The sequence below is a fragment of the Callithrix jacchus genome, chromosome 1, assembly GCF_049354715.1.
Source record: "Callithrix jacchus isolate 240 chromosome 1, calJac240_pri, whole genome shotgun sequence".
Lineage (NCBI taxonomy): Eukaryota > Metazoa > Chordata > Mammalia > Primates > Cebidae > Callithrix > Callithrix jacchus.
In genome coordinates this window covers 171629475-171656830 of record NC_133502.1, presented here as the reverse complement: position 1 = coordinate 171656830, position 27356 = coordinate 171629475, and the positions used below count along the sequence as shown (strand labels likewise).

At 37.1% G+C, this 27356-nt stretch overlaps 1 protein-coding gene across 14 annotated transcripts in view; it reads right to left on the bottom strand.

Annotated features, from left to right (window-relative positions):
- RABGAP1 (RAB GTPase activating protein 1) overlaps positions 1-27356 on the bottom strand; it is a 181766-nt gene that overhangs the window by 76746 nt on the left and 77664 nt on the right. For all 14 annotated transcript variants that reach the window (XM_078375632.1, XM_035256796.3, XM_078375643.1 and 11 more), the window contains 3 exons: positions 20142-20316; positions 14418-14511; positions 9659-9809 (listed from right to left, as the gene is read on the bottom strand). In XM_078375632.1, coding sequence (XP_078231758.1) covers positions 9659-9809; positions 14418-14511; positions 20142-20316 — 420 coding nt within the window. The remainder of the gene's footprint in view (positions 1-9658; positions 9810-14417; positions 14512-20141; positions 20317-27356) is intronic.

The following is a 27356-nucleotide window of genomic DNA, read 5'->3' as shown; positions in this document are numbered from 1 at the left end:
AAATCCTCTTAAACTGCATCTTTTCCCCCATCCCTTTGCCACTACCCCAAACCAGGTCAAAATTATCTCTTGCCTGAATTATTAACAGGTCTCGATGCAATTATTCTTACTCCACTCTAACGCAAGTAACAGAGTGATCTTTCTAAGCCTAATGATAATACAGATAATAAGAAAAATAAAAAATAAAAAAATAAGTTATTTACACTTAGTATGGACTATGAATTTTACTAAGTATTTCACACATTAAGTTAATTTGCACAACTCTACCAATAAAACACTATTATTATTCCATTTATTCCACTTTATAGATAAGGTAACTAAAGCCTATGAATGTTAAGTTGCCCAAATTCAATGGGTATAATACAGTAGAACTAGGTTTGAATTAAGACTATCTACCTTTAGATGGACACTCAAAACCACTTTGCATACTGCCTTATATACCTGAATATATAACCTGCCTGGTTAAAATGCTTCATTGGCTTCTATTGCCCAAAAATTTAAATATGTCTTCTGAAGCTTTCAAAGATCTGTTCCCTACCTACCACCCCTCTGGTCTTATCTCCATTTACACCCTATGAAACTGCCAAACTTTTTCTCACCCTTGAGTACATGCTGTTCCCCTGACTTTTAAGACCACATGTACTGTGCACAACCCTATCCCACCATAACTATCCAACACCTGGATAATTTCTGAACAAGAGACCTTTTAGAACACTTAGATGAGAAATCCTTCATGTCATATGCAGTATGGCAGTATGTATTCTTTCTTCTACAACTCCCATGTAACTTTAGAATTGTTTATAGTTAACTGCCTATTTCCTCTATTAGAGTGCAGACTTCCTGAAACCAGTGAACAAGTTTATTTTATTCATGGGCATGTCCATGAGGCCTAGCACAGGGCTGACACAGGGCAGGCATTCAAAAGGTACTTTTTATTGAATAAACAACGAATGCCCAATAAAACAAAAGGCAATTCTGCTTTTAGGTTGAAAGACCTTTTTTTTTTTTTTGAGATGGAGTTTCAGTCTTGTTACCCAGGCTAGAGTGCAATGGCACGATCTTTGCTCACCACAACGTCAGCCTCCCAGGTTCAAGCGATTCTCCTGCCTCAGCCTCCTGAGTGGCTGGGATTACATGCACCACCACGCCTGGACTATATTTTATTTTATTTTTTTGAGACAGAGTCTTGCTCTGTGCCAGGCTGGAGTGCAGTGGCAAGATCTCGGCTCATGCAACCTCTATTCTCCTGCCTCAGCCTCCAAAGTAGCAGGGACTACAGGCGCCCACCACCATGCCCAGCTAATTTTTTGTATTTTGGTAGAGACAGAGTTACACAACATTGGCCAGGATGGTCTCGATCTCTTGACCTCGTGATCTGCCCGCCTTGGCCTCCCAAAGTACTTGGATTAGAGGCATGAGCCACTGCGCCCGGTAGAAAGATCTTTCAAGTAAAACCTCAGTATGGTAACTATTTAACTCACCTATAATTACTAAATTGAGGCATATGAAATTACCTATTTGTGGGTGAAAAACTGTCAAATAGGGCTGGGTGCAGTGGCTCATGCCTGTAATCCCAGCACTTTGGGAGGCCGAGGCGGACGGATCATGAGGTCAAGAGATCAAGACCATCCTGGCCAACACGGTGAAACCCCGTCTTTACTAAAACTACAAAAATTAGCTGAGTGTGGTGGTACATGCCTTTAGTCCAGCTACTTGGGAGATTGAGGCAGGAGAATCACTTGAACCCAGGAGGTGGAGGTTGCAGTGAGCCAAGATCATGCCACTGCACTCTAGCCTGGGTAACAAGAGTGAAACTCCAACTCAAAAAAAAAAAAAAAAAAGCAATTTTAACATGGACAAACCAGATACATTCCTAGTCTTATAATTCAGGAAACGTTTAGAACTCCCTAGACAAGTATAACTTGTATTAAACTCATATGAAGGAAAATAACAGAGATAAGATATAGGGCCTAAAATTACGTTCACAAATAATAATTTAAAGAAACCTGCAGTAATTGCTGTATGACAGCAGACAATACAGTTCTAACATCCACTAACCATTATTTTCATTTAGAACAAGACAGCAAGAGTGCTCAGTCGTGAAAAAATGAAATTATGGCCTATTTTGGAGGACAGGACTCATACACACTGTCTGATTTTCCAGAATGTCAAAACTTAAGGAAAGATCAACAAATTACCTCAGCTACCTCAGTTCAGAGAAGAGAAATGAAGTGGCAGAATTGAAACTAGTACCCAGGCTTCATCCTCCATGGCCAACATTCTTATTGCTAAATTGGTCTTCTTTCATTGTTTGGTATCCACAGGCAGATTCTTATGATTAAATATTATTCAATTCTTACCTATTACAAACCTACCAGAGAGAAATTGTTAATTAAAAATCACAACAGACTGGGCGTGGTGGTTCATGCCTGTAATCTTAGCTTTGGGAGGCCAAGGCAGATAGATCACAAGGTCAGGAGTTTAAGACCAGCCTGGCCAACACAGTGAAACCCCATTTCTACTAAAAATACAAAAAATTAGCCAGGTGTGGTGACGCATGCCTGTAGTCCCAGCTACTTGGGAGGCTGAGGCAAGAGAATCACATGAACCCAGGAGGCGGAGGTTGCAGTGAGTCCTGCTGCCTGGATAACAGTGTGAGACTCCGTCTCAGAAAAAAAAAAAAAATATCTGCTTACTAATAACATTAACATTATAATTGAATAAGCTACTTTTTCCAGACTAGCAAAATGTGGCTGGGCCTCCATGAATTCCTTTGAACAACTACAAATGTAAATACTAGTTACATGAGCTTGCTACTAGCTTGCTTCTGGATAAAAGCTTGCAATTTGTGGCAAAAAGATTCTCATCACTTAAGTTGAAAATCACTGTAGAAAATGATGCACAGAAGTTTAAGAAAAGTAAAACCAATTAAATGAAAGAAAAACATCAGAATAAGTTGGTATTTCATTATTTCCTCATTATTAAAATAATGTACTGAAGGAGCCATTTGCTGTAAATTTTTGCTACTACGCACTGAATTAAAAGGAGAAAAGTCACCAACACAAAAAGTAAAAAATAACCTTCAGAAAGAAGGGACAGAAGAGGATTCTGGAAGCTGGAAACAACAAAGTGCCTTCTTTTCTCCTTCATTTTCAACTCCAAATTATTTGATTCAAAGGATCCAAACAGCTGTAAGAATTACAGGCAACTGGAGGTAACAGAAGCCGTAAGAGTCCCTGTGGATGACTTATTAAGCTTTCTTCTCTCTGAGTCCAACAAGTTCTACCTAGAGGGTTGAGAAGCCCTTAATCCAACATCAGAAAACAAAGACTGGAGGGGTCCTTGGTTTAAAAAAATTTATTCCATGAAGCCAAGGGTAGTAGTTAAATATAAGAAGTCTATCATATGTTGATAGAGTATGTATTTACTCCATTAACAAATAAAAGAAAATTAGCAATAGTACTGAAAACCCTACTGATGAAATTCAGTACACATCCCTAATAAAAAATCCAACCCAGAGATAGAAGGAAACCACTTAAATGAAATATGATCTATCTATCTAGAGATAGTATCTCACTTTGTCACCCAGGCTGGAGTGCAGTGGCACAATCTCAGCTCAGTGCAACCTCCACCTCCTGGGTTCAAGTGATTTTCCTGCCTCAGCCTCCCAAGTAGCTGGGACAACAGGGATGTGTCACTACGCTGAGGTAATTTTTTCGTATTTTTAGTAGAGACAGGGTTTCACCGTGTCAACCAGGATGGTCTCAATCTCCTGACTTCATGAACTGACTGCCTCGGCCTCCCAAAGTGTTGGGATTACAGGCATGAGCCACCATGCCTAGCCTATTTATTTATTTATTGAGACAGAGTCTCACTCTGTCGCCCAAGCTGGAGTGCAATGGTGCTCTCTCAGCTCACTGCAACCACTGCCTCCTGGGTTCAAGCAATTCTCCTGCCTCAGCCTCCCAAGGAGCTGGGATTACAGGTACCCACCACCACACCAGGCTAATACTGGTACTTTTAGTAGAGATGGGGTTTCGCCATGTTGCCCAGGCTGGTTACAAACTCCTGACCTCAGGTGATCCACCGGCCTTGGCCTCCAAAAGTGCTGGGATTACTGGCCTGAGCCACTGCACCCAGCCAAACACAAATTGTTCACAAAAACAAAAAAAGAACATGTTCCCAAAAAGATAGAAAACTAAAACTATTTTAATTAAAATCAGGAATTAGAGGGGGGTGCTAGTTATCATCATCATTTAGCACTGTCTTACTGCTTCAAAAAAAACAAGATTTAGTAGGTGCATAAACATTATAAAAGAGATGAAACTGTTTTTACTGCTGATATTATTACATACCTGAAAATCTGAAAAGATGACAATATAAAGTTAGGAAAATTAATCAAAATATTAAAAGGCACACAGAAAAAGTTTAAAAATCTCTCTTTTCTCTATTGCAGCAATTAGCACCTACAAATGTAAAGTGAAAAAAACTATTCCATTTGCTGTAGCGCAAACACTCTGTAAGTTAATTCTTAGGAATCAATTTAACAACAAAGGTACAAGATCCATATGAAGGCAATTCAGAATTCTTGAAGACGAGAAAAAAAAGACCTGAACAAATAAAAAGACATACTGTATTCTCATGTGTTGAACTTATACCCACAACTGGTATGTAAATTAAATGCAATTCAAATAAGAATCTCCACATAACCTTAGAGGGTGGTGGTGGTGATAGTGAGATTGGATAAAAGATTTTAAGGTTTTCATGGCAGATTAAATTTGCAGAATAGTCAAGTAAGGTATGAAATAGGAAACAAGAAGACTTGCTTTCACAGATAACAGAAATAATGCACTCTTTAATCAAAACAGTATGGGGACAGGAATATGCAAACAGATAATACAAAGAACAATCCAGAAATCAATCTCAGCATATATGAGAATTTAAAATATGACAAAGACGGTACTTCTACTAAGTAGGAAAATAGGAATAGCACAACTGGTTATCCATCTGGGAAGAAAGCAAAATCAGATTGCTATCTTATGCCATGTACAAAAATAAATTCCAGATGGATTAAGGACATAAAAATTAACAGATAGAATAAAAATCTTTCAAGAAAATGTTAGAAACCACATTTACAACATCTAGAGACAGAAAAGGCTTAACCAAAACAGAATTTTCTACATACAAATTAAAAATGTCCTGTATGGCATAAAACCATAAATAAAATCATTAAAAAACATATTTATAATGCATATGCAAAGAATTAGTAGATATATATGGAGAGTGTTTAGAAACTGTTATCTTGAAAAGATTTCATAGATAAATGTACAAAGAACATGAAGGCGCAATTTACAGAAGAGCAAATCATTCAAATTTACTGGTAGCCAGAGAACTGCAAACTAAAGACATGCTGGGCTGGGCACGGTGGCTCACGCCTTTAATCTCAACACTTTGAGAGGCTGAGGTGGGCAGATCACGAAGTCAGGAGTTAGAGACCAGCGTGACCAACATGGTGAAACTTCGTGTCTACTAAATACAAAAATTAGCCAGGCGTGGTGATATGCGCTTGTAATCCCAGCTACTCAGGAGGCTGAGCCAGGAGAATCACTTGAACCCAGGAGGCTGAGGTTGCAGTGAGCCGACATTGTGCCACTGTACTCCAGCGTGGACGAGAGAGCAAGACTCCATCTCCAAATTAAAAAAAAAATGCTGGCATCACTTACATCCTTACATCTGCTGATAGTAAAAATTAAATATAATAATAACTAATACTGGTTGGGATACAGGACAGCAGGTACTCTGCTGGTACAACTACATGCAACTAAATTGCTGGTGGAACTTTGAACTGTCACATCCTCATGCATTGCCATACTATCTGACACATAATTAGTGTTCAAAAAGGTAGCTATTACTATTGTTTCATTATTTCCCTTTTGGATCCCTAGTGAAATTTTAAATACTAAAAAGTGTTCACTTTAAAAAGTGAAACAGGGAGAAAAAAGAATGTCTCCAAGCTAACTACATTGCTTATTCAAATAAGAAACACCTTTAAAAGCATATTATTATGTATTTTATGTTACTGAAAGATCATTTGTCCTTGGGTTAAACAAGCATATGGAAAAATTCCTACAAGACAGGCTTGACAATTAATGCAAAATGATGACAAAGACAAATCAGTTGTTTGCCAAGTTAACTTTTCTGATCTTCACTCTTGATCTAAATCAAGTCACTCTTTCCTGCTCTAGTATCTGAAGAAGCTAAGCAAAAAAAAAAAAAACAAACAAAATCTCTGAAATAGTATTATATGTAAAATTTCAGAATAAAAAGCATGTAACTGGCAAAGAAGCCAGGCTCAGAATAAATAAATACCTTCTAGAAATTAGTAGTGTGTATATATACATAAATATTATCTATAAATATGTATAATATGTACAAATCCTGCCTTGTGCAAGAATGTTTACAGCAGTTTTATTCATAATAGCTAAAACTGGAAAAAAATCAAACATTTGCAATAGCAGAATATATATATATTTTAAAGTATGGTTTATTCATATAATGGAATACTCTAAACAATTTTTTAAAAAGAGAACAAAAAAGCTACTGATACACACTCAAAATAGATGAGAAATAAGTGACACACAAACGAGTACATGCTGTGCGACTGTATAACTGCATTAAATTAATTTCAAGGCTGGGTGTGTAGGCTCACTCCTGTAATCCCAATACTTCAAGAGGCTGTGGCAGGTGGATCACCTGAGGTCAGGAGTTCAAGACCAGCCTGGCCAACACGGTGATACCCTATCTCTACTAAAAATACAAAAATTAGGTGGGCTTGGTGGTGTGTGTCTGTGATCCCAGCTATTTGGGAGGCTGACGCAGGAGAATCACTTGAACCCAGGAGGCGGAGGTGCAGTGAGCTGAGATCACAATATTGAACTCCAGCCTGGGTGACAGAGCAAGACTCTGTCTCCAGAAAAGAAAAATTCAAGAACAATTGAAAGTAACCTAAGGAAAGAAAAGTCAGAATAGTGATTACTCAGTGTAGTAAGAGTAGTTATGACTAGAAGGGCACATGAATAACTTTTGGGGGTTATGGATATGTTCTTGCTCTTGGTAGTGATCACTGCAGTGTATTTACATGTAAAATGTCATGGAGCTACACACTTTAAAAAAAAGTAGCTTAAATGCAAACTTTGACAGCTCAACTAATAGAGTGGAGGACTGTAAAAAATACCTTACTCCCCCTAAAACATTTCAGAGTAAGTTAAAAAATGTCAATTACCCTTCCCATACAATAATAACTCTTAATTCCAGGAAGACAGAAAAGCAAAGCAAAACCAACTTCTATTAGCTATCACTGTCATTATTTTTTAATTCCCAAATATTATGGTGGTTAAATAATTTGTATTTTCTAATCATCTAGCAGCAATTTAAATTAATATATCAATTAAAAAAAAAGTGGGGGCCCAGGCACGGTGACTCACAGTTGTAATCCTAGCACTTTGGGAGGCTGAGGCAGGCGGATCACGAGGTCAGGAGTTCGAGTGAAACCCTGTCTCTACTAAAAATACAAAATTAGCTGGGCATGGTGGTGGGCCCCTATAATCCCAGCTACTTGGGAGGCTGAGGCAGGAGAATCACTTGAACCAAGGAGGTAGAGCTTGTAGTGAGCCTAGATCGTGCCACTGTACGCTAGCCTGGGCGACAGAGCTAGGCTCCAGCTCAAAAAAAGACATATTTTTTGGAAGTTTAATATGAAATATAAAGTACACATCACCAGTATATACAAATCAAGCAAATGTTTCACATTTTGCTAATAGTCTTTCTTTTAGATATCATATAACTACCAGTTTCCATTTCTATCAACAGATGTCACCATTTTCATGGAACCAGAAAAACAGAATCCATTTAGTCACAGACACTTCATGTACTTTAAATAGTCTTACCAAAAATATTTAGTTTAAAGCAATAAACTCTTAAGTCATTTTTGACCAAACATTTCAAAGGACTTCAAAAAAACTGTGTTACAAATCCAAATATGATTTGTCAACAAAAGGAAATAATCAACTAAGTGTACCTCTGCTAGTTATACATGTTATATAACCTCATTCTTCAATGGCTCCATTCACAGTATGAATACAATGCTCTACCCACCTTTCTATGCCTGGAATTCATCTCAATGTTATATTCCTTATAAAGACTCCCGCTCTCCCAAGCAGAATTAATCACTCTTTTTGATGGCTCCCACTGTGCTTTTTTCAGATACATTCTATCATAAGACAGCTATTTGCTTTTGTGTTTAACCTCCAACACTGTGGTTGTAACAGTTATTCAACAATAAATGCTAGTTAAACAATTATACCAACTTAATGGAAGGAATCAGAATACTGAAACAAAAAAAAATCTGTCTGGAAATAAGATTATGAGAAAGAACATTAATATTCTGAGGAAATAAAAGTCATTTTCTGGTGAAGAAAGGTCCTATCTCATGTTTGAGTGCTGTTCTTCCAGGCCAGGTGAGGCGGCTCACACCTGTAATTCCAGCACTTTGGGAGGGTGAGGCAATCAGATTGCTTGAGGCCAGGAGCTGGAGATCAGCCTGGACAAAATGGAGAAACTACCTCTCTACTAAAAATACAAAAATTAGCCACGTGTGGTTGCATGCACCTGTAATCTCAGCTTCTTGGGAGGATGAGGCACAACAACTGCTTAAAGCTGGGATGCAGAGGTTGCAGTGAGTCTAGATCATGCCACTGCACTCCAGCCTGGGCGACAGAGCAAGATTCTGCCTTTAAAAAAAAAAAAAAAAAAAAAAAGAGCTGTTCTTCCCCATAAGGTGTTTTGTTTTTTAAATAACAACTTTTTAGAGAGATATTATGCATACTTTATAAGGTTTTAACTTTTTTTTTAAGACAAAGTTTTACCTTCTGTCACACTGAAAAATCTACTATATTCTTGAAGATTCTGAGGAATCCATTCACAACCCAGGTTTGGGATTTGCATACCATTGGAGAAACTGCTTCCTAAAGATAAACACTTAAGAAACTTGAGAAAACTAAAACTAAAACTGAAAACATGAACACAAAGATGAAAATTACTTTACATCCTAGTATGCTTGTACAAGAAATAGTTTTTCTTGCTTTGCTTGCAAAACCTTGAGGAATGCATGAACTTCAGAGGGGGAACACCGTAAAAATGAGGATTTTTTTTTCAATTTAGAGGAATGAGCTAAAAAGAGAATATAATTCTACAATAAGGTCATAGAATTATTTTCTCCCAATTGCAAAAACTAAAACTAAGCCTTCTCGGCCAAAACCAGATTTCTGTCAAGTGTGAAAAGTATTAAAATAATCAAAAAAATTTTTACACATCACACAGCACAAGTGGTTTGACTAAAAATGTAATTATAGCAAAAAAAATATCTGGATATACAATGGGCTAGAAGATACCTTTGGCCTCTGAGGTGAAATCAATCAAGGAGAAAAAACTATGAGTTCTCCTTTGTGCAACAGAAAAAAACATCTTAGAGCCAGAAGTATTAACAGTTCTATTCTTAAAGGAATCATAAAAAATTCTTGTAAGTCAAGTAGCCACAATAATCTTTTCATCACCAATATCTAAAAGAATGAATGCTGAAGCTGAATTATCACCTCCTTACCTTTGTGATGAGAATGCGGTATTTTTCTACCAGGTGGTCATTGTTATGACAGCCAGCTAGCAACTGCCAGACTTCTCCGCGAAGAGCTTCAGGAACACCATTTCTTACTAAGGATGACAGCTGCTTTGGTCTCACATTCAAGTTGAGATGCCTAAAAATAAACCCACAAACCTTAAATCATAAAAGAAAGATTCTCTAAAGGGTGTTACTTTTACCAAAGTTTATCTAAATGGCTTACAAATACGTGACAAGGAAACATGGCAATAAAGAAAAAGAAGTGCTGCTGAATTAGATGGGGCCAAGATAACCACGAGGTTGTGTAGAAGAAAATAAAAATCCACATAGATTCTGTAAACTGCTTCTTAAATATCTTTAAATTATTTCTTTACTTAAAAAAAAACCAAAAAGCAAAACTGGAAATCACAGATGATGCTCTATGGCTAGGGTTTATGTAAAAAAGATGGCTGGGCTCACATCTGTAATCCCAACACTTTGGGAGGCCAAGGTGGGCGTTATCACCTGAGGTCAGGAGTTTAAGATCAGCCTGGACAACATGGTGAAACCGTGTCTCTACAAAAAATACAAAAAGTTAGCCAGTCATGGTGGCACATGCCTGTAATCTCAGCTACTCGAGAGACTGAGGCAGGAGAATTGCTTGAACCAGGAGGTGGAGGTTGCAGTGAGCCGAGATCACACCACTGCACTCCAGCGTGGGTGACAGAGCAAGACTCAATCTCAAAATTAAAAAAAAAAAATCTGGTTCTACATCAAAACTGACATGTGGTCAGCAGAGCATGGTGACTTAGGTAGTTCCATTGCTCTGAGAGGCCAAAGTGGGAAGATTTTTTGAACCTGGGAGATCGGGACCAGCCTAGGTAATACAGCAATACCCCATCTCTACAGAAAAGAAAATAAAAATTAGTGAGCACGATAGCTATAAGTCCTAGTTACTCGGGAAGCTAAGGTAAGAAGATCATTTGAGCCCAGGAGTTCAAAGCTGCAGTGACAGATCGTACCACTGCACTCCAGCCTGGGTGACAGAGACTTTGTCTAGAAAAAAAAAATAACAAGAATATTGTATACTTAGACGTTCTAAGTTAAAATATCTCAAGTATGTTTCCAACAGTTTTTATGATGCTTTCCTTCAAATAAGTTTTCTGAACATTTACAGTGGCTAATAACATTTCCACTGAACTACTGTATCACTACAAGTTACCAACATCTTTCGACTTCATTTATATCACCTATAAAATGGGGAAAACAAAACCAGCCTTGAAATGGTGGTATACATGTACAAAGTGTTTCTGCATACCGTATCTTATATCTTCAGAACCACCACCAGAGGTAGATGGTAGTATCTCTAGTTTTACAGAGGGAGAAAAAATTTCAGGGTGGTCAATTAAATGACTGAGGTAGTCCTCAAACTCCTAAGACTAATGAATGTTCTACCTGTTATATAGCAGCTGGTTTGTCACTTGAGAGCCACCATTACTGAGTCAATAAAGCGGGATCCTGACATAAAAAAGATTCCGGGATTATCAGATGTAAGCAGAAGTTACTGATACAAAATAACCACTATCAAATTCTAAAAAGCTCTGTGATTTTTCTCAAAACGTTCAAAGAATCCTTTGAGAATTCTGCACAGTACGTTTAAAAGTGTTTTGTTCTGTGACATTGGTACCTTAATGCGAATGCTATAGACAATGCAGTATAGTTTTGTCCTTGTTTAGATAAAAACATTATATAAAAGTTGAAGAGTTATGAGCAGAGAAAACAGACATAGTTCTGTTGCTCATTCAATCCCTAGTATGTTATGGCCTGTGGGCCAAACTGGGCCTACCACCTGTTTCTGTTAATAAACTTTTATTGTCAGTATTGTGTATGATAGCTCCTGCACCACAACAGTACAACTGAGTAGTTGTGACAGACTATTAACCTGCAAAGCCTAATATATTTATTATTTGGCTCTTTACAGAGAAAGTTTGCTAACCTTACTAGCTTAATTTATATTGATAAAATTACTTTCAGAATAATTTCATCTCATTGATAATACTAACTTTATCCAACTTAGCATCCTATTTTATGCTGACATTAGTTCTCTTATCCACTAAGAGCCACATTAAAATCAACGTGGAGAATTAGAGCTCAAAGATACTATTAACACTACCACTAAAATCTAATGTAGAGTCAAATAAACCAGCTTTGGGATCAGACTTAACTGTGTTAAAAATTCTGGCTGTGATAGTTACTAACTAGAATACCTTAACCTATGAACCAGTCTCATCTATGAAAAAGATACTACATTATAAGGTTGTTACAGGTGAAATAGAGCACATAACAGCACGGTACCTAAAATATAGTAAATTCATTAGTTCTGTGTTACTCCAACTACAATCATGGCATCTATTATTTTTAATCTGTAATAATTACAAATGGTAAGCTTATAGACTTCTATTTTCTAAATGAAGAAACAGACTCAGAAGAGTTAAGTGACCTGTCTAAGACCACATGGCTTAAAAGTAGGAGAGGCAGAATTTTAAACTAGGCCTATCAGGCTTTAAAATTCCATTAAAATGCTGCTTATCCACAAAACATATATCCATCGAACACATATAATAATAAGAAAAAATAATGACGTAATGAACTGAAGAAGAAATATTATGTTATTATATCTGAAGACATAAATAAAGCAAGCAAAAATAGTAGAGACATGGAAACTCAATAAATACATTTGAGGGAATGGAAAGACATGCTAATTAAATGAATAACAAAGCTTGATAGCAAAACAAATTCCAAGCTGTTGTATAAGATGCTGATGGGTTCATGTAATAAAATGTAACTAGAGTCTTAATGCTATATCTACATGATTTTAAATATATTATTACATAACCATGTCAGAATTTAATTACATTTCTGTTTTAGAGCAGAAACCTTTTATACAGATAAAATTCCTGCCAGCAGCAGCCAAAACACTCCAAATTCACTGAACTGAAAATCTAATTGTGACAAGACCACCAGAAATTTTGTCTCCTTGAAATATCAAAAATATAAGAGAACCCTGGGGGTTTTTGCAGAGTTCATTTATTAAAACAACTTACATAAAGAAAAACCATACTTGAGTTTGCTTTTTTCTCCTGTACACATTTGACATTTTCCAATGTGGATAGTGTTTTGTCAAAAGTGTAAAGCACTGTGAGAATAACATAAAAGTAGATAATGCCCATTTGTAGTCCTATCCCTTAAGGGCATGACATAATGCTTTAAAATTCTGAGACACATCTTTACTCTAACAATGCAGTGAAATACTTCAACAGTTAAAATTTCCAAGAAAAGTCAAACCTGAAGGTAACAGGTCTACAGGGAGTTTATATGACAGCCCTAATACCCAGAATGTCAGAAACAGAGAAGTGCTCAGATGACTTCTAAGCTTACCTTTTTTCAGCATATACTGGCATCCTACTCAAGGAGGAAAGGACACTCTATAAATGTCTCACCAAGCTGACTTACCAGAATAGCTGTGGTTATGTTAATAAATACCTAAAGAAAAAAAATTTTTTTTTTTTTTTTGAGACAGTCTTACTCTGTTGCCCAGGCTGGAGTGCACTGGTACAATCTTGCCTCATTGCAACCGCCGCCTCCCAGGTTCAAGAGATTCTCCTGCCTCAGCCTCCTGAGTAGCTGGGATTACAGGTGTGCACCACCATGCCCAGCTAATTTTTGTATTTTTAGTAGAGACAGGGTTTCACCATGTTGGTCAGGCTGGTCTTGAACTCCTGACTTCAGGTGATTCACATGCCTTAACCTCCCAAAGCGGTGGAATTACAGGCATGAGAAGGAATGTATTCTTTTTGCTCATTTGGTATTTCTTCTTCTTTTTTTTTTTTTTTTTTTTTTGAGAAAGGGTCTCAACTCTGTCACCTGGACTGGAGTACAGTGGCATAATCATGGCTCACTGCAGCCTTGAACTCCTAGGCTCAAGTGATCCTCCTGCCTCAGCCTCCAGAGTAGCTGGAATCACAGGCGCACACCTCCATATCCGGTTAACTTTTCATTTTTTGTAGAGACGGGTCTCTACCAAGTTCCCCAGACTAGTCTTGAACTCCTCGGCTGAAGCAATGATCCCACCTTGACCTCCCAAAAGGCTGCGATTACAGGGGTGAACCACCATACCCAGCCTAAAGTCAATGTATTCTTTTTAGACAGCCTACAGGACAGTGCTTCTTAACACTGTTGTCAAACCATTTCTTGAACTGATGAGAAATTCCTAAATTTTTCAAGTGTTAGTAGGAATTTTATAAGTGTTAGTAACTGATAGAGCAATATATACCATGCTTATGTCACTTTGCTCTGTCATTCTTAGTACTTACCACAGATAAGGGAAAAATACTACCTGGGGTCTCTACGACAGCTCTATGCATTATGTGAACATCCTCTAAACTGACTATTATGTATTATCTGAACCACTCAGTGGTTCCTAACCTCTTCAATATAAAAGATACTTTTCTTATTCTGTCTATGAATTCCATGTTTGGATAAATATTTTCTTCAGCAATGAGAAATTATTAGGTTCCTGATATTCTGAAAGTTTATTTCAACTCTCTACTACTACTAATATAAATTTCTAAAATAGATCATAGAATGCAAACCTCACACTTAGGTTTCTATTATTGGTTCCAAAATTGAATATTATAGTTAGGCAAGATTCGCCACCCATAAAATAAGAACTGTAGATAAAAAGAACTATTCTATCATAACTTACCATTTTGACAACAGTTCTCCCCATGTTTCCAGAATTTTTTCTGCACATTCTTTGGATACATCACCAGATCCACTCAAGAGAGGTTCATCATTATCTATAATACACAAAACACACAAAAATGGTAACAGAGGTGGCTATGCTAGCAAGAAGAACATTATAATGTTAAGAGTCAATTTTGAAAGACTTTACTAGGAGCATAAAGTAATAATTTCTCTCTTTTAGTATTTATGGATAATTACAAAGAAAATAAAAATGGTTCTAGGTAAAATGCTGTAACCTCTTTAATTCTCTTTTGTTTTCCACATATGTCCATATTATGTCAATTCCAACAACAAAAAAAGGAGCCATTTAATTATAAAACCATAGGATTCAAAATATGGTATTTTCTCTCATTTTTCAAAGCAGAGAGCTTTATGCATAAAAATATGTCTTATTTAAAACAGATAAAAAATTTCAAACCACCTAACTGTCCAACAGTGGGAGTAGAGAATGCTTGAAGAAATTATATGTATATAATGTAAATGTAATTGCAGGTTGATATTTATGTTTATATGATGATGATATGGTTTGGCTCTGTGTCCCCACTCAAATCTCATCTTGAATTGTAGTTCTCATAACCCCACATGTAATGGGAGGGACCCAATGGGAGGTAACTGAATCATGGGGGTGATTCCCCCATGCTGTTGTCATAACAGTAAAAGAGTTCTCATGAGATCTGACAGTTTTATAAGCATCTGGCATTTCCCCTCCTGGCATTCATTCTTCTTCCTGCTGCCATGTGAAGAAGGACGTGTTTGCTTCCCCTTCTGCCACGATTGTAAGTTTCCTGAGGTCTCCCCAGCCCTGCAGAACTGTGAACCGATTAAGTGTCTTTTCTTTATAAATTTTGCAGTGAGCCAAGATTGTGCCACTGCACTCAGTCTGGGCAACAGAGTGAGACTCCATCTCAAAAAAATAAATAAATGAAATAAACCGCTTTTCTTAATAAATTACTCAGCCTTGGGTATGTCTTTGTTAGCAGTATGAGAATGGACTAATATAAATGATATGGGAAAATACGGTATAAAATAAAAATATAAAGAGCTTAATTTTCATTATGATCTAGTCTATGTTAAAATATAGAAAAGATTGGTATAAAGTATACAAAACACTAACAATTACTCCCTCTGAGTGATGGAGTTATGATTGGTATTTTTTTCTGCTCTTTTTTGTTTTTTTGACTTTCCAAATTTTCTAAAATGGCAAATATTAATTTATTCAAAAAGCAAAAAAAAACTTTAAAAGACCAAAATGAATGATTTCTAACTTAATTCAATTAAGAAAAGTAAATTCAAGGTAGAAGTTAGAGATTGTAAGATATGAAGACAATGAAAAAAGTGACATTGATCAAGGCATGAGAAGAACTGAAAAGCATAATGAAAGCAGAGAATAAACATGGACTAAGATATCTACTTAATCCTCTTGTTGGACACTTGGGGAGTTTTTAACTTTTTGCTACAAACAGAATCAGGATGAATATATCTCATTGCTTTCATCAGGTATATGCCCAGAAACATACTTTCTCAGTTTAAGAAAAATGCATACTTTAAAGAATACTGAAAATTTCCAACAAACTGACTTCCAAATGTTCTACCAATTTACAATTCCACTAACTGGGTTACAACAGTACTTGTTTCCATTTGTCTTCACCAATGCTCTTTCTAGAGTTGTTTGTTTTTATTTTTTGGCTTAATTTACCTAAATAAAGTTTGGATCTTTACATCTCTAATGACTACATGTTGAATCTGCATCCCCAATAGAGACAGCAATTATCTGAAAAGTACTAATTTAAAAAACTCAGAAATCTGTGATACTTCTTATTGAACTTCTTTGTATTATAATGCTTGGACATTATTATCAGTTTTGCTGGTGGGACACAGAAGATGAGAGACCGAATATGAGAGATCTTCTGTATATGGATGAATAAGGTAAAGAAGAGAAAGGTTAGGCCAGGCACAGTGGCTCATGCCTGTAATCCCAGCACTTTGGGAGGCCAAGGTGGGCAGACCATCTGAGGTCAGGAGTTTGAGATCAGCCTGGCCAACATGGTAAAACCCCATCTCTAGTAAAAATACAAAAATTAGCCAGGCGTGTTGGTGGGCGCCTGTAATCCCAGCTACTTGAGAGGCTGAGGCAAGAGAATCACCTGAACCCGGGAGGCGGAGGTTGCAGTGAGACAAGTTCACGCCACTGCATTCCAGCCTGGGTGATAGAGAAGGCTCAAGAGCACTATGGTAAATGTCCCCAACCTCACTACCTTGCCAGACTGGCCCTGCTTTCTAATCTCTCAAGTAATTTTCTATTCATTGAAACACCAATATATTAAATACAACTCTTTGGGGAAAGGTGGCTATGAAAAATGTACTAAAATTTGCTGGGTGTGATGGCTCACACCTGTAATTCTAACACTCTGGGAGGCCAAGGCAGGCAGATCACAAGGTCAGGAGCTGAAAACCAGCCTGGCCAACCTGGCAAAACCCCATCTCCACTAAAAATAAAAAAATAAAAACAAAAATTAGCCAGACATGGTAGCACACATCTGTAGTCTCAACTACTCAGGAGGCTGAGGCAGGAGAATTGCTTGAACCCAGTAGGCAGAGACTGTAGCGAGCCAAAACCGTGCCACTGCACTCCAGCCTGGGTGACAGAGTGAGACTCTGTCTCAAAAAACTAAAAGAGAAAAACGTACTAAAATTTAGAAGGAATGATAATTTCTTCAAATATATTAGGAAGACTTTATCTTACAAAATTATCTCTCGTGTTTTGGATACTTTCAATAAATCTGGGTAGCAGTAATTTAAAATCTATGTTAAGAACCCATTATCTAAGTTAGGGGTAGGATAGGCATCTGAGTTTCAGAATGATGCTTCTAAACATCATTCTGGCTGGTTTTCTGCCAAATATCTTATGGGTAAGAAGCTTCTCTGGAGAAATGTAATCATTTATTTCCTCAAAGCAAACAGATCAAAGCAGGATCGGTTTCCCTGGTTTGTACATTGGGTTAGGGAGAATTAAAAGATAGCATGGCCACATAGTTTTCTTTAGTCCCAGTTCTCCTCTGTTATTAACTGTTCACTATAAAAATGGATCCTAGGGGATTCCCCATACTGCCAATATTTATTGAGCACCTACTACATACCAGATATTGTGGTATACACTAGGGAAACAACACAAGGCAAAAGCAGATACGCTCCTTTCTTCCACAGACCTTATGTTCTAGTCTTCCACAATTTCCCCAGGGAGTACACACTGCTATTAGTCCTTATCCCTCCCTAGTTAAGATCTATCAGTAGTGGCCTTCTGAACCCCCTAAAAATTAAAAAAAAAAAAAAAAAAGTATGTCTGCTATAAAATAAAACTTGATGTCAGTCCTGATGGACCTTTAGTTGGGTCCAGATTTCTTTTCAACCAGCAAATATTCCTAAAAATCTATGGTATGAAGATTTAAGCATTCTCTGGTTTCATAATAGTGTCTTTCTCAATTTTTTTTTGTTTTGTTTTAATTGCTGAGTGTTAGGAGAGGAGAGTTATGTACATTTTTACTTGCTCTGTCATATTAACCAGGGTTGACCTAGAAGAGAAACTACAAATCTCAAGAGTGACAGTTATACAACAGACAACTTCAAACAGTGGAAACAATCCACCTTTCCCAGATATAACATACGACTTAAAATTGGCTCTGCAGGGAGACTCTGAATTGCATCTCTGACATCAAAAACAATATACATGCTTTTTCTGTACTTCAAAAATGCTTTATGTGAACTAAATGCAAGAGATGATGTAGGTTACAGCTATGACTATGGACTCATAGACCTACATCCAAATCCTGACTCTGCCAATTTCTAGCTGTGTAACCTTGGGCAAATTCACCTTCTTGAGATTCCATTTCTTTTTTTCTGAGACAGAGGTTTGCTCTTGTTGCCCAGGCTGGAGTGCAATGCCACAACCTTAGCCACTGCAACCTTCACCTCCTGGGTACAATCAATTCTCCTGCCTCAGCCTCCCGAGTAGCTGGGATTAAAGGCGTGCGCCACCATGCCCAGCTAATTTTCTGTATTTAGTAGAGATAGGGTTTCACCATGATGGCCAGACTGGTCTCAAACTCCTGACCTCAAGTGATCCTCCTGCCTCAGCCTCCCAAAGTGCTGGGATTACAGGTGTGAGCCACCACACCCAGTCAGATTCCATTTCTTTATGTGCAAAATGAGGATAGTAATACATCCTATTGTTCAGGATTATCCTGAGCATTATATAAATAAAGCGCCTGCTTACTACATATTTAGCACTTAGTAACTGGTGGCCATTAGTATTACTAATAAATGATACTAAGTTGATTAATCATAAGGGCAATGGGAGTTATAGCAGACAGTAGGTATTGGAAACTCAGTGCTCACTCTAAATATGAAGAAAGTCAGTACTTACTCAAACCTTTAAGAAAGTACATATAATCATGGATACATATCTCATTTAACCATATCAATCACTCTTGCCATCCCCATGCCTTTGTTAATGCAATTTCTTTTTTTTTTTTTTTTTTTTTTTTTGAGACGGAGTTTCGCTCTTGTTACCCAGGCTGGAGTGCAATGGCGCGATCTCGGCTCACCGCAACCTCCGCCTCCTGGGTTCAGGCAATTCTCCTGCCTCAGCCTCCCGAGTAGCTGGGATTACAGGCACGCGCCACCATGCCCAGCTAATTTTTTGTATTTTAGTAGAGACGGGGTTTCACCATGTTGACCAGGTTGGTCTCGATCTCTCGACCTCGTGATCCACCCGCCTCGGCCTCCCAAAGTGCTGGGATTACAGGCTTGAGCCACCGCGCCCGGCCTGTTAATGCAATTTCTTAACTAAAAATTCCAAATAACTCCACTGATGCCTACTAGATTCTCCTTGCACTTAAAAGTCCCAACTCAAAAACGACTCTATCATGACCCACAACATTCCCCACAACGAAAACCAAATTCTCCTGTATGAATTTCCAGAACATTTCTTGTGAGCTTCACATATAGATACATGGCTCACATGACCTTATATTGTAATGAGCTTTTCTTCCATTAAATTCGAAGCCCTGGTACTAAGTTAGAAATTAGAAAATGACTCTCGAACATTCATGTTTCCTGTGCCCCCTCTTCCTTCATGCCTCATTAAAAATACATCTTTTAATAGAGAATGACAAATTAATTCAATAGATTTAGCCAGGGGGAAAAAAAAAAGAAACAAAGAACCAGTGTATTCTTAATTATCAGTGTGAAACACAATAATATATAAAGATTTGTATTTATAAATATATTTGGTGAAAGGGTCATGTGTGAAAGCCCTATTTTGGAAAGTGAATTTGTTCCTGCAAAATGAATCTGTTGAGAGAGGAATATTTCTTTAGGTGTAAGCTTTGTCAAATTTGCTAAAAAAAAAAAAGTACAAATACACTAAGCTAGTACTAAACTGATTGTTTAAAAAGAGCTAATTATAAATCTCATTTCTCCAACTGGGCTACAACTATCTTAAAGAAAGCTCAGTGTTAATCATTTTTAAATCTCTGACAGCTACTTACATATAGTAGACTCTAATAAGGAATTCATTAAATGAATTCTAAATGCCATATCACATTATCAATCCCCAATACAATTTTAATAGTTTGCATAGTTCTCCACCCCCAAGTAAAAAAATTAAGTTATCCATGCAGTTTACCTTCCTCTTCATCATCTTCTGGAGGAGAAGGTATCACTGAACTCTGTGATCCAGACTGTGGAAGGCGAACGGAAGGACTAGCTGTGGTTTTCCTCCTCTCTCTTTCTGATTCACTTTCCAAGCATACAACTTCATATAACGTGTCAGTATTACTCTTTCTCTCCTTTTGCTTTATCTTGAGGATGAAAAAATATTATTTACTAAGCAGTAAAGTTAATTATGTTTTTAATTAAGCACTACCTCTGATTTCATACAGGATGTGAGAATAAATTACGTTTCTTTGAATATCTACATTTAATGTAACATTTAAATTATACTTTTAAATGCAAAGTATATGTTTAGATCTTAAAATCCTTAGGAAAATAGAGCATTTACTGAGCAGTACTCTAGTTCTGCAACTTGTCTTCAAACCATATTGTCAAATATCCAACTACCAATGTTTAGCCAGTGTCAACTAAAAAACTAACAGTTCTGTATCTTCCAAATTAGTTAAGGTATCCTTTAAGGTTTCCTATATAAAACTATATGGAAAAGGGTTTTAAATTATTCTAAAACATAAACTTTAAGAAAATTCTCTTACTTCTAATGTTTCAGTGTTTTATCCCCACTCCTTTTTCTTATAACAATGTAGATAACTTTTCCTTAAACTGAAAGGTACAACCTGGAGTTGGGGTGGGACCATGGGGAGGTAAATGGCAGGGAGCACATCAACAGTAACCACAAAAATTCTGATTACTCCAATTGATTTGTATTTTGGTTTTACTTTGAGGCAAGCATATAATTTATTATTATTATTTTTTAGAAATCTTTATGCAGTTTTCTTTTTCATTCCTTCTCATACTTGAACTTGTAATAGCTATGGGAATTCTATTGTGTTTCAGCAGAAAAATACTAAGATCCAGACATTCCTAAGATCACTGGCTATAGAGTTAGAAGTTTAAATCCAGGTGCTACCACTTGAAGGCTGTGTAACCTTGAGGAGTTACCTAACTTTTGGAGCATCATTTAAACATTTGATGGTCTACTTTCTAAAACCCAGAGACATGGCACAATCCAAAACAAGTACCAGGCTCTGCTCCTGACTCCTACCTAAGGGTCTCATCACCTTTCTGCCTGGTCAACTCTCCTTCTAATCAGAAGTTCTATTTTCTTTTTTTTTTTAGAAAAAAGAGGAGAGAAGGAGACATAGAAAAAGAGGGAGAGAGAACAGGAATATTGCTTTATTCTAAAAATGGGTATTAATAATGGCCGATCAATATTTTGTGTATTTAAAGTGGAGAATGTATATTTTGTGTATTTAAAGTGGAGAGCTCTATAAATATTTATTAAGTTTACTTGTTCCTGATCTGAGTTCAAGTACTGGATATCCTTATTAATTTTCTGTCTCGTTGAGCCTAAATCTCTTTATGGGTCTTATGTATCTGGGTGTTAGAATCGTTAGCTCTTATTGTTGCACTGATCCTTTTACCACTGTATCTTTGTTGCTTTGAAATCTATTTTATCAAATGCGAGAACTGCAACTCCTACTTTTTGTTTATTTATTTATTTTTGCTCTCCATTTGGTTGGTAAATCTTTCTCTAACCCTTTGTTTTGATTCTTTGTGTATCCTTGGATATAAAATGGGTCTAGATGTAGTATACTGTTAGGTTTTGGCTGTATCTTTTGATTGGGGGATTTAGTCGATTTAAATTTAGGGTTACTGCCATTTGATGTTAACTGGCTATTTTATCCATTCGTTGATGTAAATTCTTCTTTATGTTGATGTTCTTTACTTTTTGGTATATTTTTAGAAAGGCTAATACTGGTTGTTCCTTTCTGTGTGTAATGCTTCTTTCAGAAGTTCTTGTAAAGCAGACCTGGTGGTAATAAAATCTGAGTAATTTAAACTGACTTAAAAATTTTAAACCCAAAATATAAAACTTTACACTACAATACATGTTGTAAAAATACATTAACATTCCACATTACAGCCAATATAAGGAGGAGGAGAAAAAAGCAACATGAAATACAGGGAAGAATGAAAAGGGAGAGCTATAGAAAAAGGTAGAGAAAACTAGAAAGGTGGCTATACCAAAAAGAAATATACACATACCAAAGTAAAAACACAGAAAGGGAAATGGGGGAATAAGATGTTGATTACTTATGGAAATATCAGACAGAACAGATTTTTATCATTGCAATGTACATTTGGGTTCTTAAAAAAATTACATCTATCATGGAAGTAAGGCCAAGATAGCAGCAACAAGTTCTTTCAATATCATCCTGAGGCACTGTTTAATACAGAAGTCCATAAACTTTTCTGTAAAGGGCCAAATATATGAGCCAGCTGTCTCTATTGCAACTACTCAACTCTGTCCTTTTCTTTTTTTGTTTTTTTTTGAGACGGAGTTTTGCTCTTGTTACCCAGGCTGGAGCGCAATGATGCAATCTCGGCTCATTGCAACCTCCGCTTCCTGGGTTCAGGCAATTCTCCTGCCTCAGCCTCCTGAGTAGCTGGGATTATAGGTGCACACCACCATGCCCAACTAATTTTTGTATTTTTAGTAGAGATGGGATTTCACCTTGTTGACCAGGATGGTCTCGATCTGTTGACCTCGTGATCCACCCGCCTCGGCCTCCCAAAGTGCTGGGATTATAGGCGTGAGCCACCACTCCCGGCCCAATAGCTCTTTATCTTAAACAAACCAATGTGGTCCATTTAGAAACTCTTCTGTAAGTCATAGTGACCAAAGCACATACCACTTTTTGAAGTCAGATACAGTCAATGACTGGATCAAATCTGTAAGTCAAAAACTCTAACTCTAAAAAATGTTAATTGTTGAAGCTGGGTAATAGTACACAGGTATTCATTATATTATTTTACAATTTCTGTGTATGTTTGAATTTTCTACAGTAAAAAGCTTTTTCAGTTATGTATGTTAAATATAAAACTTACATAAATTAAATTATACATATAACTTAAATATAGGTTTTAAATTACATATATAATTTAAATGTTTTTAAATTACATATATTTATGAAATATACATAAGTTATATACATATAAAATAATTAAAAGCACACTGACAAGACAAAAAAAGCACAGAACTTGAATAAATGGAAAGACATCCCATGTTTCTGGATAAGATGACTCAACATCATAAAGATGTCAGTTTTCCCCAATAAAAACACTAGTAGTGGCCAGGCGTGATGGCTCATGCCTATAATCCCAACACTTTGGGAGGCCAATATGGGCAGATCACTTGAGCCCAGGAGTTTGAGATCAGCCTGGGCAATGAAGACAAAAGCCTATCTCTTCTAAAAAAAAAAAAAAAAAAAAAAAAAAAAAAATACAAAAAATTAGCTGGGTGTAGGGGTGAGCACCTATGGTCCCCACTACTCAGGAGGCTGAGACAGGAGGAACGCTTGAGCCCAGGAGGCAGTGGCTGCAGTGAGCCGAGATCATTCCATGGCACTCCAGCCTATGTAATAGAGCAAGACTCTGTCTCGAAAACAAACAAACAAACAAAAAACAGGCCAGGTGCAGTTGCTCATGCCTATAATCCCAGACCTTTGGGAGGCCTAGGCAAGTGGATTATTTGGAGTCAGAAGTTCAAGACCAGCCTGGCCAACATGATGAAACCCTATCTCTACTACAAATACAAAAAATTAGGTGAGCATGGTAGCACGTGCCTGAAGTCCCAGCTACTCCGGAGGTTAAGACAGGAGAATCACTTGAACCTGGGAGGCAGAGGTTGCAGTGAGCCAGGATTGTGCCACTGTACTCCAGAGTGACAAACAAATGAAAAACACCAGTTTTTTTTTTTTCCAGAGCTAGATGTGAACATAAAGTTTATATAAAAAATAAACAAGTAAGAAAATTCAGGAAAACCCACAGAAAGGAGTATTTGGAGCGGGAAGGTAGTCCTACCAGATATTAAAATATACTATATAATCCACATATGGCCGGGTGCACTAGCTCACACCTGTAATCTCAGTACTTCAGGAGGCCGAGGAGGGTGGATCGCCTGAGGTCAGGAGTTCATGGCCAACCTGGCCAACATGGTAAAACCCCATCTCTACTAAAAATACAAAAATTAGCCAGGCGTGGTGGTGTCCCCTTATAACCTCAGCTACTCAGGAGGCTGAGGTAGGAGAATTGCTTGAACCTGAGAGATGGAGGCTGCAGTGAGCTGAGATCCACTGCACTCCAGCCTGGGTGACAAAGCAAGACCCCATCTCAAAATAAATAAATAAACATAAAGTATACACAATTAAAACAGTGTGATACAAATGCAAGGCCAGTGGAACAGAATATAAATACCAGAAAGAGGTCCAAACACACATAGAAATTTCATACATGATAAGGGTAGCATTTCAAATCACTGAGTAGAAAAGTTAATAGTTTTTAATGAATGCTGTTGGGACAAGAGAATATCCATTTGGAAAAAGATTAATTAAATCCATACTTTGTGCTATATACCAGAGTACATCAGAGTAAAATACTAATGAATCAGAGATCTAAAAGCAGTAAAATGAAACCATATAAGTATAAAATAGAAGAGTAACAGAAGAGTGTATTTTTTTTGTAACTTGGGAGTTAAGAAAGCCTTTCTAACTATGATCCCAAATCCAGAAAGCTTTAAAAGAAAGTGTTGATAAATTCAAGGACATAAAAACAAACTGCATGGCAAACCCAAAAAGAATCACCATCACGGGCCGGGCGCGGTGGCTCAAGCCTGTAATCCCAGCACTTTGGGAGGCCGAGGCGGGTGGATCACGAGGTCAACAGATCGAGACCATCCTGGTCAACATGGTGAAACCCCATCTCTACAAAAAATACAAAAAATTAGCTGGGCACGGTGGCGCATGCCTGTAATCCCAGCTACTCAGGAGGCTGAGGCAGGAGAACTGCCTGTACCCAGGAGGCGGAGGTTGCAGTGAGACGAGATTGCGCCATTGCACTCCAGCCTGGGTAACAAGAGCGAAACTCCGTCTCAAAAAAAAAAAAAGAATCACCATGACATAAGTTAAAATAATCTCTTGACTATATGAAGAGCTTTTAAAAATAAAGAGGAAAAAGGCCAAAATCAAAGAGAAAAATGAAGAATGAGCAAAAGATACAAATAGAAAATTCACAGAAAAGTCACACTTATACATTAAAAAGGCAGAGGATAAACTAAAACTATCACTGCCTCACTGATCAGATCTTAAGTTTGGCAATACACTCGACAACCCTGCAGAGAAATAGGTATTCTCATACTCTGCTAATGTCCATAGTTACACCCTCTATAGAAGGGAATTTGGCAAATATAACAATATCATATATATATTCACCTTATGTGTCACTGATTAAAATAACAGGAGTCTATTCTAAGATGTACTTTCATAAAATCAAAGTAACACATACATAAGAGTCCACACCGCAACATTATTTGGAATAGCAAACGTCTGGAAACCAGTCGAAGTGTCCATCAACAGATGACTGGTTGAAAAACTCACAGTTCATCCAAACAAGTCAGTACTAAATAGCCATTAAAACGGAAATGAGGAACTCTCTATGTACTGATTTGGAATAATCCCCAAGATATATTAAGTTTACAAAGCAATGTATAGGACAAGATATATGTAGTATGCTAATTTTTATTTTAAAAGGAGGTTAAAAATATACAGAATTTTATCTTCACAAAAATAAAATTGGGATAATAAACCAGAAACCAATAATAATTGTTATCTGTGAGTATGAGGATAAGGAGATACAAATGGAAGCAAGAATTCTGAGTATACATTTCTATATAATTATGACTTCTATAAGTATTTTACATTTTCAAAAAAAAGGAAAAAAAAATCCCAAGTCCCTAAACTAAATAGAAACAAATGAACCTAACTATATGTCAAATGGTAAGAGAACCACAATGAAAAATTATTCCATGTAATTTTTAAACAGTACCCATTATAATCTTACTGAAACATATTCAAAGGACAAAAAGACGAGACCATCCTGGTCAACATGGTGAAACCCCGTCTCTACTAAAAAATATACAAAAAATTAGCTGGGCACGGTGGCGCGTGCCTGTAATCCCAGCTACTCAGGAGGCTGAGGCAGGAGAATTGCCTGAACCCAGGAGGCGGAGGTTGCTGTGAGCCAAGATCGCGCCATTGCACTCCAGCCTGGGTAACAAGTGCGAAACTCCGTCTCAAAAAAAAAAAAAAAAAAAAAAAAGACAAAAAGAAGTTCCATAAACTCTTAAATTTCACCCAATAATTCTATTATTAATTGCAAGATTTTTTTAGTTTTTTGATAAAGATAAGGCAAATAAATTTATTACTGTTACTATAAATAAGATACATGCAAATAAATATTTCAAAAAGAAAATCCTTTTGTAATGTCAAACTATCATTGAAAATATGTGAATGAATTCAAGTGATTCAGGTTAAGTATCACCAACGGACACTAACAACATTAGTCAAGAAGTTGTTGGCTGGGCGTAGTGGCTCATGCCTATTATCTCAGCACTTTGGGAGGCTGAGGTGGGAGGATCATTTAAACTCTAGTTTGAGACCAGCCTAGGCAATGTACTGAAACTCCATCTCAATAAAAAATTAAAAAAATAGCTAAGCATGGTGGTGCGCCTTGATCCCAGCTACTTGGGAGGCTGATGCAGGAGGATCACTTGAGCCCAGGAGGTCAAGGCTATAGCGAGCCATGCTTTTGACACTGCACTCCAGGCTGGGCAGCAAAGTGAGGAAAAAAAAAAAGACATTGTTGAGGACAGGATATTTGCAAGTTGCCAAAGTATCACCCCCAAAGATTACTTGCTAAATAAATGTAAAGAAAAACTCTAGTTTTACAAAGGAGAGACCCAGTGGTCACCACCTTAACTAAGTGATCACACTTCCCATCAGAAATACTGGAACAACCTACTATCACACACCTCTCAATTTAGCAGTGGAGTAGAAAGCATCTGGATATTTTTATCTTGAGAGGTATACACTCTCAGCAAATTAAAATAAGAGGCCCAGGTATCCAGTTTTGGTTTATACTAGTTATCTGTACAACCTTGGCCACACCACTTAAGTCTTTCGGATATCAACTTCCTCATTTATAAAACAGTAATTTTATGAAAGATTTTAAGACCCCTATAGTTTATTTGGCAATAAAAATTCTATTATTCTATAGTTCTGAGAAGGCTTAATTGGTCTTCTGTTCACCTTATGTCACTGCTGGAAAATCT